At 38.3% G+C, this 16835-nt stretch overlaps 1 protein-coding gene across 5 annotated transcripts in view; it reads right to left on the reverse strand.

Moving 5' to 3' along the window:
• The window catches only part of mast3b (microtubule associated serine/threonine kinase 3b), a 42862-nt gene that overhangs the window by 17519 nt on the left and 8508 nt on the right, over positions 1–16835 (reverse strand). For 3 of the 5 annotated variants that reach the window (XM_084100314.1, XM_084100315.1, XM_084100317.1), the window contains 12 exons: positions 15651–15733; positions 14641–14716; positions 14403–14423; positions 12813–12891; positions 12333–12490; positions 9381–9456; positions 9085–9294; positions 2197–2298; positions 1968–2100; positions 1799–1869; positions 1617–1705; positions 478–686 (listed from right to left, as the gene is read on the reverse strand). In XM_084100314.1, the coding sequence (XP_083956440.1) occupies positions 478–686; positions 1617–1705; positions 1799–1869; positions 1968–2100; positions 2197–2298; positions 9085–9294; positions 9381–9456; positions 12333–12490; positions 12813–12891; positions 14403–14423; positions 14641–14716; positions 15651–15733 (1307 nt within the window). The remainder of the gene's footprint in view (positions 1–477; positions 687–1616; positions 1706–1798; positions 1870–1967; positions 2101–2196; positions 2299–9084; positions 9295–9380; positions 9457–12332; positions 12491–12812; positions 12892–14402; positions 14424–14640; positions 14717–15650; positions 15734–16835) is intronic. The other 2 variants (XM_084100316.1, XM_084100318.1) reach the window with 1 other exon arrangement.

The raw sequence follows: 16835 nt of genomic DNA on the forward strand, positions 1-16835 counted from the left end.
AATAATAATAATTAATAAAACATTTTATATTATATTATATTATATTATATATATATATATATATATATATATATATATATATATATATATATATATATATATATATATATATAAAGTGGATCAAAAAAGTTAATCAAAGTTGTCCTAAGACAAGAACGGCTATTGTTCAAAATTCATGTATAACTTTGATGAAAGGTTTTGATCCACTTCAAATGTTGACTAATGTATATATAAAATCGAATATATTCAAACTATATATATAAATTAAAGAATACGAGGGCATGAATTTAACAAAAAATAATGATGTGCACAGATAAATCATTTATAATAAACACTGACAATAAATTCCACAAAAAAAATAGGAATTGTCCATTTTGATTTCATGGTGATTTTAAATCGGTCTAATTTCTGACTGATTGTTTAATGGCAATTTGTACTTAAACATACATGTTCACAACAGAGTTTTGTTGAGTTTACCTTCCACATACTCCATGACCATGCACAGATGTCTGCGGGTCTCAAAGGAGCAGAACATGCTGACCACAAAAGGGTTCTCTGCAAATGTCAGGATGTCTCGCTCCACAAACACCTGCTGGATCTGGTTTCGCAGAATCAGGTTTTGTCGGTTGATCTTTTTCATTGCAAATCTTTGTCGAGTTTCTTTATGCCTTACCAGATACACAGCCCTGCAGGATAGATGGAGAACACAGCAAGATACATCACAGACCTTCATATAAACACATATATTAAAATAAAAGTATTGAGTTGTGGCCAGTTGACTGGTGGGTTTAGGGCCATGAAATAATATTATTTATATTTTTATATATACATATGTACACACACACACACACACACTTTCAATTTCTATATTTGATTAAAATAGATATTTAACACCATAAAAAAACACTGTAAATAGAAATATTTCAAACCTCTTTTTTTGACATTTTAATTCAAGAAGTCTTTTTTTCTGATATATTCTTAAGGTAATTTAACCTCCAACTATTGAATTGTCAACACACTCACAGTTAGTAGTTTTTGGTGAAGAAAATTCTTGAATTTGAAAGCTTGAAATCATTCTTTAGTTGCAATTAATTAAAAAATGTTTTAAAAAGCGGGCACTATAGGAACTATCAGTGACGTAAGACCCTACTCTGAAGGAGCTCATTTAGTTCCCCCAAAAGGCATTCCAAGAACTAAAATCGTTCCCAGTCCCTGCGGGCGAACACGCCAAAAAATACATAAACACAATAGTGTTCTAGGAACAATGAAAAGGTTCCTCCGGTGCAAAAGCCCCTATTAACCTATCCACCTATTAAATATAAATGTCCAGGGCCAATAACAAAACATAACCTCCAAATACATCTGCATTAACCCACACTCGCCCTGTCTCACAAGTGTGCACGCACTGTCATCATGTAATCATGTAAACTCCCTATTAAACACTGTATACATTTTAAAATATTGCTGATTACTTACAAAGCACTAAATGGTTTAGCTCCCCAGGACTTGAGCGAGCTCTTAGCGCATTATAGCTCTTTGCGTCTATTGCGATCTCAAAATTCCGGCCAGTTGATAATACCTAGAATATCAAGATTTGAATACCTAGATTTGCTTACCCATAAGCCCCATTACTGATGAGTTTTAAGGTCTCAAAATCACTCTCCAGCGGTTTTCTTCGAGGTGGTGTGGGTAAAGATTTATTCTGCTGTAAGCAACAGGAAGAGATGTATCGTTAGTGACGTCTTATGAAACCTAGAAAGGCTATTTAATGCTCCATATCTTTTTGTTGTCCTTTTACCTCTGCCGTTTCTTCAGAATCAACTGTCAGTGTGTGTCCAAAGTCGTACTGCTCCTCTAACTGCACAACTTCTGTCAAAACAGATGAAAGACACAACATAATGAGCCTAAAGAGAAACTGACAGGCTATCCAAACAAGACCATCATGAGATAAACGACAGCTATCGCACCATCAAGAGGATCTCGGTTGAGCCCAAGCTGGTTGATAATATATCTGGGAATATCGGTTTTGATGCCCTGGCCGACTTTGGCATGACCTTCTGCAGCCTCTAGTAAATGGTAGAACTCCTCAGGGTCAAACTCCTACACAGTAAAAATAAGGAGCACAGTCTCAGGAGTGTCAGGCCGTGAGGAACATTCACGGGAGAGCTGTGAATCAGTGTAGGTGCAGAATCTCACCAGACACTCCAGCAGTCGTGCAGGACGTGAGATGATGATGAGGATCTTCTTCACCAGCTGTGTGATCACTGAAACCTCCTCACTCTCAGAGCGCTCCAGAGCCTTAGACAGACAAACACACACTATATTAAAGGGGCATTGCATGATTTGTCTTGATCTCCTAAAATCATACCATGTATGTGGTAAAGTTCTATTTAAGAGATATTTTGTGATGCACCGAAATTTAAGCCAACCAAAAATATTTGGCCGGAAAAAAAAGAAAAACATTTTGCCCCGAAAAAGTTGATCGAAAACACACAAAATAAAATTGTTACACAAACAATGAAACTTCATTCATTCAGCTGAAAGCCAAAGCAAAACTTAATTTTATAATCAACACTGGCATTAAAAAAAACAGTTGTCTGTAAACATTTAAATTGCAAATAAGGGGGAAAAAAGTGTTATATCAACATTTTACTGATATACTTTGTAGCTAATTCTGGGACAGTTTCTTACTTGTTGCTGCAAATGAACTACATTTTATTGAAATCAGAGCAACACTGACATGACAACAATCTACAACAATTTCAACAATCCCTCATTTCTGATGCTCAGCAGCCAGTGTTGACTTTTTGCAGTCTGGATAGATCCGTCGGTGATCTTCCACCACATGAAGGAGAAACTGCAATTGTTCTTCAGAGTGTGAGATAGCCATTGTATTCTTGAATCAGAGCCACTCCTCTCTCGGCGTGAACATTGACTACTTTCATTGCATGTATGGTTGCCTGTGCCTCCTGATAATCTCCTTGATTCGGCCAAAGTTCCGGGTCAATTTCAAGGAACATAATGTAATTTTTTAAACCAAAAAATGTGCTCTAAACCCAAACAGTAACCAAGGTGATCATCAATAGAAATATGTATTGATTCCACCAGGAAAGGTAAATCTGCTAAACCGGGTCATGGATGGATTAATTTGGATTTAGTTTCTACAATAAGTAAACTGAGATATGTATCTAAAAATGTATCTAAAATACATATTTAGGAATATATGGTGCATTAGATGCTTTTTTTGGGGGAATGTTACTAGCCAGGTACAATACCAATTCAAATGATCTGTTTTTACGAAAATCATCAAAATCTCAGAAAGTTTAAAGCTATTGAGCTACCAGTAATTATTATGTTACTGCCATAAAAATGGGCATGCTGTTATATAAAGGAACAATTTGAAGGGTTAAGAGCATGACAATTGGAGACTTTAAAAATAAGGACCACCCTACTGAAGAACTATACTATAGTAGTTTCAATAGTTTCAGTCTTTCAACTGAATTTTCAGTATCATTACTGTAGTCTTCAGTATCACATGATCCTTCAGAAATCATTCAAATTTGATGATTTGGTGCTCAAGAAACATTTCTTACTTTGATCTAGGGATGGGACGGTATGAAAATTTAATATCACGATTATAGTGACCAAAATTATCGCGATTATCAATATTATCACGGTTTTGTTAAAACGAGATACAAGTTTTTCACAAAGAGTTGATGATCACACTGAAGACATTTCAACAAGTTTTATATTTGAAAATCAACAAACAACAAATAAAACAAGCAGCTCTATTGACTTTTTAAAGCAAGATTCTATTATGTGGTATTTCCTTCCTTATAATGACGGTCGTCAATAGCAACGCATTATAACACCGCGCACATCCATTGTAACGGCCGCCTACTGTATGTTCATGACATGAATGTTGATGTGCCTTAAAGATAACTTCTTCTATGGCGTACGTTATTGTATGCATGCTCTTTTTATGTGACCGCGCACGCACAGTGAGAGTGAGATTGCTCGCGCAAAGAGGAAGATGACTCTACTGCTGACCGTTGTTTTATTATAATGTGTTAATGTTTACTTCCACTTTGATTTGTAGCGTGTTTTAGAGTGTTTTATTTTCCCTTTTAACATTCGCTCTTCGACATGTATGTGAAGAGTGTGCTTAACTGAGAGAAAACATCTATAAAAGTCTCGTGGAACTACCAGTTAATTTGCACTGTCTTGTATCTGGGCAGTATTCAAACTCTCTGACAGACGTTACACCATTACATGTATCACAATGGACGCGCTCTCTCGTTTCATTCAAATACAACTTGCCGTCTTGTGTCTCCGTTTTTAATTGTATTGAATATTAAATCAGAGTTGATTTGTTTACAGAGTTTGATAATATTGTTGTGATCATCTTGTCTGAACAATTGTTTTGTATGCTGTACATAATGGATTTATAAACAGGTAAGATTTGAAACATTAATCTCAATTCAATGTCCCCGTAATTATGTGGTGTAAGTGTGTAAATCAGTGTAAGTGTATAATGAATATAAATTATTATCCCTTAAATGTCACATAGTCTTGTTTGAACTTGTTCGTTCGTCTTTGGCTCAAAGCCACTTGTTGCGAACTTTTCTTTGCGGAAGCTTCACGTTTATTTCAAGTGATTGATATAAAATAGTTCAACTTAAAACAACATTTTATGCCCAATTATTTCCCTGGTATTGAGGTCAAAGTTAACTTGCCTTGCGTTCGCTATACAACACTGGGTAACGTAATGGTCACACAAGACGACTCGGTTACTTTTTCTTGTGCATGTTAGAGCTGACAGGGTGTCCATCCTTGATTAAGTTTCCCTCAGGACTTTTGTTAAAGCCAAAATATGACCACACCTCAGAACTGGTTCTCTTAAAAGGCAGAAAAATCTCCCGAGCACGGTCACTGCCTTCCGCAATTCCTTCTTGAATAAAAAAACAAACAACATTGCGCGCTGCGCCTGCGTCAGACTGTTGCTGGCTGAACAGGATCTAAAATCGCGATAATCAAACACGGTTTTAATGATAATTAAATTTTAAACGATATTACTAACCGTCAGTACATTTTATCGTGGTTTATAGTGAAACCGGTAATCGTCCCATCCCTACTTTGATCAGTGTAGAAAACAGTTGTGCTGCTTAATATTTTTTATAAACAAAGTTAAATAGGAAGTTCAATAGAACAATTCATTTGAAATAGAAAACTTTTGCAATATTATAAAAGTGTCACTTGATCAATTTAATGCATCATTGCTCAATAAAAGGATTCACTTTTTTAAATAAGCGACCCCAAACATTTGAATAGTAGTGTATGTTTTGCACATCCCTTGTGTACATAACTATTCAGTATCCAGCTACTTAGCTGGCCCTTAACAATCATTAGAGGTCATATACATATACTTGTCTTAAAGGTACAGTAGCAAAAAAAAAAAAAAAAAGAGCGGGTGGAAACGGAAAAACTAAAGTACGACTGTTTTGAGCAATGTTGTCTAACATAATAAGTGGACTTCAGGGGGAAATTAAAATGTCACAAAACACTGAAGATGTGAATTAATTTAATAAGGCACACCATTTAAGCAGCATACTGTGCTAGTCATCAAATAACACAAGAACACTGTGTCCGTCCTGAACACTGGACAGTATTTGGCGAAGTGACTGGAATGTTATTTCTTGTTTGTGCAGGGGAATCTGCTGGCTTGTGGGATGTGGGAGTGGGAGGTAATGAGCTACTTATGCTCTGGTGCTACAGGATCAAATCCTTTCCAGGCACTTGTGTGAATTTTAATCAACTCTCCATTCTCACTGAATCTGGACTTAACATGCATTATACTGCAAAATCCAAAGATTGAGCAGAACGTTGAAACATTAAATCAGATATCATTTCCTAAACCAAGAGTCTGCGACCGAGCACATGAAACAGTTTAATCTATCTTGAGCTGCTGTCTCCTTGCGTAAGGTTGTTTAGGTGAAAAGCTAAGTAAACAAGGGATCAAGCTCGGTCAGGGGACTCCTACGACAAACTAAAATTACTGCATTTTCAAGCATTTGATGAAGCTGAACAAAGTGAGGGAGACATGCTATCAAATCAGCATTAAAGAGCCTCATAGCATGATAAGATGTGTGACTCATGTTTCGCAGACAGCCAAATGCCACAGCAAGAGGGGTGTGAGGGAAACATGGATGCTTCTAACTCGACACGAACCGTCACATCAAAACAATGAACTGTTTCCTTTTTTAGCACGGCAGCCAGCGAGTCTCTCTCGCTCTCTCTCTCTCTCTCTAGCTCAGACTTGAATGTGACTTGTGCCCCTGCAGCACGGAGCTTTATAATGATGCACAGCTTTAGGCTGTCCGACTCCCTTATGTTTACATGAGCAAAGATGTCAAAATTTACAATCTATTTATGATCAAGGGCCATGCTTAACATGGGGTATTGTGACTTTCAATAATTATTTGAGAAAATGATAAACTTTGATACAGTATGATAACAAATTTGGAAATTAATAAATACATACAATTAAAAATGCAATGATCAATCACTTCGCTAATCAAAATAACTACAGTGAGTAGAGCCCTATGATTTCTGTGATGGACTGTACAATTAATCAAATTAAACCATTAAAACCAAATCCAGAAAAATGTAATCAGAAAACACAGAATTGGGGAAAAATAAAACATTTAATATGGCCCAGAAATTTAGTTAAATTAAACTTTTAATAAATTGTTGTTAAATTTGATTTCATGAATTAAACTTCAAATTGTTGTTACGTTTCATTATTTCATAAATTCAGAAAAAATAAAGGAATTTGTGAAAAAAATAAAACCGATTTCCAAAAGTCTGAAAATACAGATTTAACCCTGGAAATAAATGTTATAGCTTTACTAATTTATTAAGATTTATTATCTAATACAAAGTTATACACCATATTGATATTAAATAGTACAAATTACTTATTGTAAAGATAAACAATAAAAGTAACATTTAAATAATAAATATTTTATTCCAACTATTCTTTATTATCATATGTAAAATATTTTCAGATCATTTGCACTTATATTTACATACTTGACTATTTATACACTTTAGACATTTGATAACATTATTTAATTGACTTTAATTTAAAAAATGATTGAGTGGCAGAATTGGGTTCCCATATACTGTAATAACAAACAGCATTAATGCAACATGTTTAAAGTAGTGATAGCCCAATATATCAGCCAAAATTGGTCCATTTTAATATTATTGGCCAAGGCTGATAAGATAACTTCCTGCAGTTTCAAATCTACCAACAACACTGTTTATAGGCTAGATAATAAACTTTTCATTTTGTTCACATCTTTTTTTATCTTTATGTCAGCCATCGGTCAACCTGCTCTTTAGACCTCAGCAACATATCAGTCAACCGACAAAGACTTTCACATCCCAGAAGGGAGTAGAGAGTGACAGAGGATCAGTGTAGATCGGACTGATGTTACCCAATACCAACACAAAACCACAGGATTTGACTATCAATCACAACAGTTTGATGATTGAATGGTTAGAGCAGTTAAACTGCGGCATGACTGCGGCATCAGGGGCCTGTGTTGGCACCGCTGACTAAGGGAAGTGGGAAACACTTTAATAGCCTTATCTATGAGCACGACATCCACTGCACAGCAGCGATCTGACAGTCTTGCCTGGGGTTGTCTGAACACTACATACAGGGTGGGCGTAAGCGTTGCTATGGAAACTAACACCCTGTAGTTGCAAAGATGAGCATGGAGCTTGAACGGGGAGATCTATATTTCTACTCAAAACCTCTGCTGAAGGGTACGCATACATTTATACATGAAGCCACGCGCAGATACACACGCTCGCAAACACTCACACGTATGCAAATTTGAGCACATGCTGCTAACTCTCAGCTAACAGATGCTCTTTTTTTACTAGGCGTAAAAAAAATTATTAAAAAAAAACATCTTATAAAGCATTTATAGTGTAAAAACACCATAGCGAATGAGGCATATTTCACACTCATTAGTGGAAGTGGTCACAGTCTCTTTTGAGAATGCGTGATGTTTCTGGCCCTTTAAAGCCAGTGGCAGGACACTAACAACACCGGTGACAGAACCCAACACTGACCTAATGTCACTGTCAACCTGATATTCCTGACAAACCACCATCTCAGAACACCCGTTGACTTTGGCATAATCAGAAAATGCCAGCGTTACCAAGTTGACAGGGGCTAAAGCAGCAGAATACGGCTTCAAAGCAGCAGAATATGGCTTCATATAGTTATGAAAAGGACTCACCACCAAACTCAAACCTGATTTAAACTTGTGCCGCCCAGACATAAGAACCATACTACATGTCGAAGTCCGTACAATACCTGCCAGGCCAAATCTCCTACACTGGAGAAAATGTTTTTGTGGAGTTAAAACAAAGATTGGAGCCTGGAGTACGTTTTACAAGAAAATACTATTTCAGTCTTACTTCAAAGTTTCAAGTTTAATTTAGGGGGCTTTCACACCTGAGCGTTTCTTTCGGAACCTGGCACGTTTTCTCCCGTGGTTTGGTTCGTTCAGGCATATGTGTGAACACGGCAATCGGATCCGCACCAAAACAATCGCTCCGAGAACGCCTGATCGAGGTGGTCTTGGCGCGATTGCAAACAAACTTGGGGTTTGCTAAAGGTGGTTCAGAGCATGATTAAGATGTGTTGATGATAAAATGCTCTGCGGTTCTTCAGTGGGACTGACTAACGTCTTTTCAGAAAGTATGTTTTGCCCCTGTCCATGACAATATGCAACAATTTGAAATTCATACTTCTCCGTAAATATGGCTGTCCAAAAATCTGACCAGGTGAATGCAGCCATTATGTCGCTATAATCTTTACATTGTTTTTAGCTTTTCTGTACATGTGTACAGAAGGCCACATCTCCAAAATCAACAATTAGTCTCATACAGAAACACATATCTGGATTTACTTTCAGTGTAGCTGTCCACTGCACATCAAGTGATACATATCTTGTATAAATTAGAAATATTAGGTGTTCTTTTTAGAGATTCCCGCCTCACCTCGTGCAGCATTTTGTCCAAATTATCCTGCAGCTCCATGAAGTATAGAGATGTAATCAGGCCCTTCTGGGATTTATCCAGACAGTCCCTGGCCAACTCCACCAACTGGTGCTGGATAAATCCCAGGACTCCGTCTCCCAGCGGTAGGGTGCTGTCTGGGGAAAAGTGCCTGATGACGTCCAGCAAACGCTCCTCCATCTGAGCGGTAGCCTGCACAGCAGAGAGAACGTTCAACACCTCAGATTTGGGGAGGAAAAACAGGTAATAATCTGTTCAGCGAGTTTGGCGCTACATACCTTTGGAAAGCGCTCCTTATAGACATGGTTCATCATTATAATTTCATTATCAAAGGAACCACCAGTTCGTCCAGGGCTAAAACAAGGAAAAGAACAGATGAAAACCTCCATCATGTAGATCAAAGGTTAAATACTTTATTGATAATCATTCCAGCTAAACCCCTTTTATTTCAAAAACCAATTGAGCGAGCGACTGTTTGAGGCGTGAAGCATTGTGGGTGGACATCTACACCTCTGAATCCTGCAGAGATGTGAGCTAAAGGTGAGGCGTTGCACAGCAGCAGAGCAAAACCAACAGACTGCTGCGATAAAAACAAAAACCTTCATCAGATTTTAGTTTTAGTTTCTACTTCAGAATCGTCCTCTTGAATCTCAATTGGCCAGATGCAAATTTCAAACCCCAGTGTTCAATTACACTGTAGTGAAATTTCTTCTCTGACTCAGCCTCGAGGGAGGTTCTTATGCAAAACAAAAACACTCCTTTTGTTTTGATGGGGGGAAGCCTGGATATTCCTATTAGTCAGGAGTCCACTAATCTGACAGGAAGCTATGCAACATCACTGAAACAGATAGTTCACCCAAAAATGAAACCCCTGTCATTATTTACTCACCCTCACATCATTCCAAACCCATATGACTTTCTTTCTGGTCATTCTTTTCCATCCAATTATAATAAATGGGGAACTGAGGCTCAAAAAAAGGAGAAAAGGCACCATACAATTTTAAAAAAAGTTTTTAGAAGTCATATGGTAGCTTTGTGTTGGGTACAGACCATAATTAATAATTTATAAGTAACCAAATCTTCTAACCAAATCAAGTCAAAGTGCGATTTGTAATCGAAAATATCATTAATGCAGGATGAATTAGGCTGGATGTCAAGATTTTACAAAATAAGTCTTTATCACCAAAAACTTGGAAAACTTGGAATTTATTGGAAATGCATGGAAAAGAGCAGGAAAAAAAGTCTTGACATTTTGTCCTTTGTGCTCAATGGAAGAAAGTCAGTCATATGGGTTTGGAACAAAATGAGTGAGTAAATACAAAATGTATTTTCACTACACCGATTAGTCATTGAAATTGTGCAAGCCAGACTCAAACCCCAATAGCCACCATGAACACCACAGCTCAATATGCCAGAGGATGCATGCTCACCACTAGATCACACTGCTCTTATATAGTCAATGTGGATATAATAAAACTCCAGGAGCCGGATTCACAAAACATTTTTAACATTTTTCTTGCTATTTTCTTACTTAAGAAAAAAGATAAGAATATTTAGTATTCCAAAAAACCTCTCTAAAGAATGTTCTTAAGAACAATCGTTCGTAAATAACTTTTCTGGAGGGCCACAGCCCTGCAGAGTTTAGTTCCAACCCTGCTCCAACACACATACCTGGGGCGTTTCTCAATAGCAAATACGCAAAGTTCAGACTTGCGCCCTTGGTAGTTCGGACTTGCCAAGTACGACAAAGGAGAACAAACTCCCGAGGACCAGTAATTTTGCAAATGGTACAGCAGCGTACTTGAAAGTGTCACTCAGCTTGCTCTGGCTACTCCAGTTATCTCAGTATGTATATTTTAGCCAACAATAAAATTAAATGTGTTATAAAACACCACTCTGCCTCTTTTCGTTTCATTTGAAAAATCTTAAACATTAATAGCCACACAAATGTGATTCAGGCAACACGTACATTGATTATCTTCTCTGAATGTATATTTAGAACAAAACAAAATATAAAACAACCCTACCTCTTTTCATTTACATTTTAAAAATATTAAACATAATAATCGCCCGTTAGATATTCAAAAGACGAATTATATCTCATGTTTAACCACTACAGAGACATCAGAGCCAGCGGCAAACGTCAGATGGACAAGCCAAGGTAAGGCTGTTCCAGACGGGGCTAATGAGCGCCTGGTGATCGCCTGGATCTCACAACTCTGAAAACGTCAGATCAAATTTCCAAATAGGCGCTCTCTCTCTTTATTAATAAACCACAAATTTGAGCTTAAACAACTAGCCTACATACTCGCCTGAAAAACTACATTAATACTACATTTCGTGACACAATAAAATAAGTATTTTTAAATTACATGGGTTTTCTCCTCTGCTATTGACGCTTGCTGGTTGGTGCTAGATGCATTCTGGGATACTTGGCTGACTCAAGTCACCTCTCGATGCATCCTCGATAAAAGGGGCAGAGCAAGAACACATCCAGGGATTTGAACTGTACTTGGCTAGATGTGATCTTTGAATTGGAACAGTACTTGGGCAGCGACTGATGACATTTCACAAGTCCACAAGAACAGACAAGAACGCATATTGAGAAATGGCCCTGAAGTTTTCAAATAAGCCTGAAGAACTAGATTAACTGGATCAGGTGTGTTTAATTAGGGTTGAAGCTAAACTCTGCAGGGCTGTGGCCCTCCAGGAAGTGAGTTTCACACCCCGGCTCCAACCAGTTTTAAATCCCCAAAGATAAGATGTTAAAAGGGGTTGGTTAAAATATTAGGCATTACAACATTACACTAGCTACATATAATACATGTTACTAGTTCCAGGAATGTCGATGATTACTCTGAAGTGACACCGATTGATCAGGAAAACATCACTAGAGTGAACGCATATACGATGCATTAACTCTAGCGTGGCAGCACACAGATACCGGACGCAATCACTCTAGAGAGCGCGCAAATCAATGGGAATAACCGCTGCATCTTCCTGAGACAGGCTCTTTTTAAACAGCTATTTTAACAATAATTGCACTTAGGAACATTCTTACAAATTTCTTAACTTATCTTAATTTTTTTTTTCATGAATCCAGCTCCAGGTCAGACTATAAAACTCCACTCAAGGAGATTTAATGATTAATCCTTAATAACCATATTTTTAAGATGCAAATATTGGCATCCTATGCTGAAATTAATCAGTGCATGTGTGTTTTTATTTACCTAAGGCTACGTGACCGGGGTCTTATAAACGGGGAGGGCCGCCCATCTTCATCAGTTATGCTCTCTGAACTTCGGAAGTGTTTGAACAGGAAATGAAGCTCGTCCTGTGTGGGTTGGTATGGAAGCTGGTGCAGTCGTTCTTGAGATGAGGAAGATGACTGCAAAACAACAAATGCATCGTCAAATACATGGCCACAATTAATATAAAACGGTCCCAAATTTACCAAAAACCATCCTTAAACCTATCAATAATTGTCTAGGTATGCAGAAACATGAGGAAGTTTCAAAGAGCTGATTCATACCGGAACAATTCCTTCTCATTTGCTCTTTCACTATTAAAGGGTTTTAATGGAAAGTTCAGCTGAAAATGAAAATTGTCACTATATACGCACTCTCACGTCGTTTCAAACAAAATGCTATTTATGTTCATCAAGCACATAAATGTAAGATTTGAATTGTAGATAAATGAAAGCCACATACTGAGACAGTTGAGCTGGGAGGGTTGGTCCCGTAACCTGAGGACGGAAGTGAAGCCAGAGACCACCGTCTCCCTTCCACCCTGTGGAGAGAAAAAGACAATTTCAGGAGACAGAATGATACGCTATCACTCAAAACTGTATGTGGGCGCTTAGACCACAACAAGTGATTCTCTCTCTCTTTATATATTAACACACATATATATACACACACACACACACACCGGCCACTTTATTATGTACACCTTGCAAGTACCGAGTTGGACCCCCTTATTCCTTCAGAACTGCCTTAATTCTTCGTGGCATAGATTCAGCAAGATGCTGGAAATATTCCTCAGAGAGTTTGGTCCATATTGACATGATAGCATCCAGCAGTTGCTGCAGATTTGTCGGCTCTACATCCATGATGTGAATCTCCCGTTCCACCACATCCCAAAGGTGCTCTATTGGATTGAGATCTGGTGATTGTGGAAGCCATTTGAGTATAGTGAATTCATCATCGTGTTCAAGAAACCAGTTTGTGATGATTTGAGCTTTGTGAGATGTCACGTTTTCTTGTTGGAAGTAGCCATCAGAAGATGGTACAGTGTGGTCATAAAGGGCTGGACATGGTCAGCACCAATACTCAGATAGGCTGTGGCATTAAAACACTGTTCAATTGGTACAAAGTGTGCCAAGAAAATATCCCCCACACCATTACACCACCACCAGGAGCCTGAACCATTGATACAAGGCAGGATGGATCCATGCTTTCATGTTTACGCCAAATTCTGACCCTGCCATTGGAGATGCAGCAGAAATCTAGACTGATCAGAGCAGGTAACGTTTTTCCAATCTTCTATTGTCCAACTTTGGTGATCCAGTGCGATTGTAGCCTCAGTGTGCTGTTCTTAGCTGACAGGAGTGTCACCGGTGTCTTCTGCTGCTGTAAGTCATCAGCGTCAAAGTATGACATGTTATGCATTCAATAGAGATGCTCTTCTGCAGACCTCAGTTGTAACAAGTGGTTATTTGAGTTACTGTTGACTTTCAGTAAACCAGTCTGATCATTCTTCTCTGAACTCTGGCATCAACAAGGCATTTTCACCGCTCACTTGATATTTACTCTTGTTCGGACCATTCTCTGTAAACCCTAGAGATGGTTGTGGGTGAAAATCCCAATAGATCAGCAGTTTCTGAAACACTCAGACTCAGCCCGTCTGGCACCAACAACCATGCCATGTTCAAAGTCACTTAAATCACCTTTCTTCCCAAATCTGATGCTCAGATTGAACATGTCTAAATGCATTGAGTTGCTGTCATGTGATTTGCTGATTAGATACTTGCGTTAATAAGCAGTTGAACAGGTGTACCTAATAATTAAATACATTTCAATTAAATATTTGATAGAATTTTCACAACTTTCCCAAGTGCATCCTTTTTTAAACGTCCATAAATGGAACAGTGTAGTATAAGCCTAGCATAAGGAAAGACATGGTGATGCAAAGCAGCAATTAAAAAAAAATAACAGGTAGTGTCTAAAGATTACAGTCACAGAAATACATAAGGTGATTAAGGTTTGGCCAGGTTATAGTGTGAAAAAGAGATTGGCTACCTGTCAGCTCGAGCCAGGTGGCTAAGAAGAAATAAAGAGGGATGAAGAGAGAGAAAATAGGCAACAGACTTAGTGAGGTCTACAATATAGAAAGATCCATATGAGAATAAATGAGTCAACTATATAATATGAACCTGACACTAGTTGACAAAGTGGTAAATGCTGAAGAATATCAAGAATACTGATCCCGTCATCTACTTGAAGAACAAGAAAAAAAAGATAAAGTGCGCTTGTCTACCTGCGGGCGAAAGGGAAGTTGAGAGAGCAAACAGCAGTGGACACATTTCGTGGGCTGTCCAGAGGGCTGCTGGCAGCTGGAAGGGGAACAAGAGGAAATTTCAACAGAGCACACACACAGTGTTACGTAAGCTACAGGATTTGATAGACGTCAGATGACTTCAACAAATCACACACTTTAGGACATTTATCTTCTTTTTTAAGACGTGTCTGGTTCACTGTATGGAGTTTAAAGTTGATGCGTGTAATTTTTTCAACATTTTGAAATATTTGCTCCAGCTTAATATGCAGAGACAACTATAAGTCCTCCCCAACCCCCCCCCCCCCCCCCCCCCCCAAATGTGTTTGGACGGGACTACATGTTTGTCTGTGTTAGGGAAACCAGACTGTCGTTCATCAAATCATTCAGATCAAATCATTCAGGGAACCAATCGTTCAGTTGATTCAGGAACCAATCGTTAAGTTGAATCAGGAACCAATCATTCAGTTGAATCAGGAACCAAGCATTCAGTTGATTTGAGATTCTGTTACTGATCCAGCTCTCGAGTTTAAGTCACTTAACTAAATGATCTGGTCATTGTGGGGGAAGATTATTAGTGGAAAACTGTTTAAATTTTGGTCTTTTCCTTACACAAAGCTATCATGCGGCTTCAGAAGCCTTGAAATACAGTGCAAATTCATAAGAGTTCTTTTTTGGAGTTGATAGACAAGGTAACTAACAAACTGCTGCTGTGTAGAAAAGAGCTGCATGTAGGCTCTTAAAAAATATCCATTGGGTTCTGCAGAACAAAATAACAACATAAAGGATCTGATTTTTCACATTTTAATAAATTTTTTTGCGTGAACTATCCCTTTAACTAAAAGTAAACCCTTCAGTTGGGATAGTAAGAGACACAAGGGTGAAGGAGTGTACAGGCTTGTGTTACTCCAGCCACATGAACCACTCAATGGTGACAGGCCAGCTCAATGTCAGCTTTCCTAGTGCGAGTGTCATGTGTCAGCGAGTATTACCTGTGTGGGCGGACAGAGGAGACAGAGGGCGGGTGGGCGATGGCGTTCCAACACCAAGGCTCTTTCTATTACTGCTGCGACAGCTGCAACACACAAACAAAAGGAGAGAGGGATTATTAAAAACCTTTCATCATAATCCAACCCAGCTTTGATTGCCAACGGCAAAGTTAACGAAAGAAAGTGACAAAGGAATTAAAGGGTTAGTTCACCCAAAATTGAAAATTCTGTCAGTAATTGCTCACCCTCATGTTGTTCCAACCCTGTAAGGTTTTCATTCATCTTCAGAACACAAATTAAGATATTTTTGATGAAATCTGAGAGCTGGATCACTCACTTCATAGGCTGCTAGGTAATCGATATGCCATCCCATTAAAGTTAGTGACTACGGTGGCTCAACCTTAAGTTTATCAAGTGACGAGAATACTTTTTGTGCGCAAAAACAAACAAAAATAACGACTTCATTCCACTATTCATTTTCTTCTGTTTGGGCATCTGAGTGAGTTCACATAGTGTAACAGCGCAGCGCTTCTGGGTTATGCATCAGAACGTAGGCTCACTATTGGCCACAATCACACACATGACCAGTGTTGGCCAATAGTGAGCCTACGTTCTGACGTACAACCCAGAAGCGCTGCGCTGTTACACTACGCAAACTTAAGGTTGAGCCACTTGGACTATTTATTTTAACGTCTATTTTAATGTCTTTACTAACTTTTCTGGGATGGCATATCGATTACCTAGCAGCCTATGAAGGAGTGATCCAGCTTTCAGATTGCATCAAAAATATCCTAATTTGTGTTCCGAAGATGAACGAAAGTCTTACGGGGTTGGAACAACATGAGGGTGAGTAATTACTGACAGAATTTTCATTTTTGGGTGAACTAACCCTTTAAAGATAAGCACAACCTCCATAGTGTTACAATAATGTTGCTTTTTTGTGTTTAAGATTAAATCTATGAGTAATACTGAAACATCTGCACAGTGCACACTCTGGACATCAGAGGTGGTGTCCTTCAACACAGCTGTCATTTCCATTAACGTTACCCTAAGGACTCAAGATGTGCATGTGTCACTTTCTCTCCCAACAGCTCTTGCAAAGTCATGCATTGCACCTTCATCTCGAGCTAGTCTGCAGCTACAGATATCAATCAATGCATATACATATATGCCACCATCGATAGCTCG

The sequence above is a fragment of the Abramis brama genome (assembly GCF_963993115.1).
Source record: "Abramis brama genome assembly, chromosome: 23".
NCBI classification, from domain to species: domain Eukaryota; kingdom Metazoa; phylum Chordata; class Actinopteri; order Cypriniformes; family Leuciscidae; genus Abramis; species Abramis brama.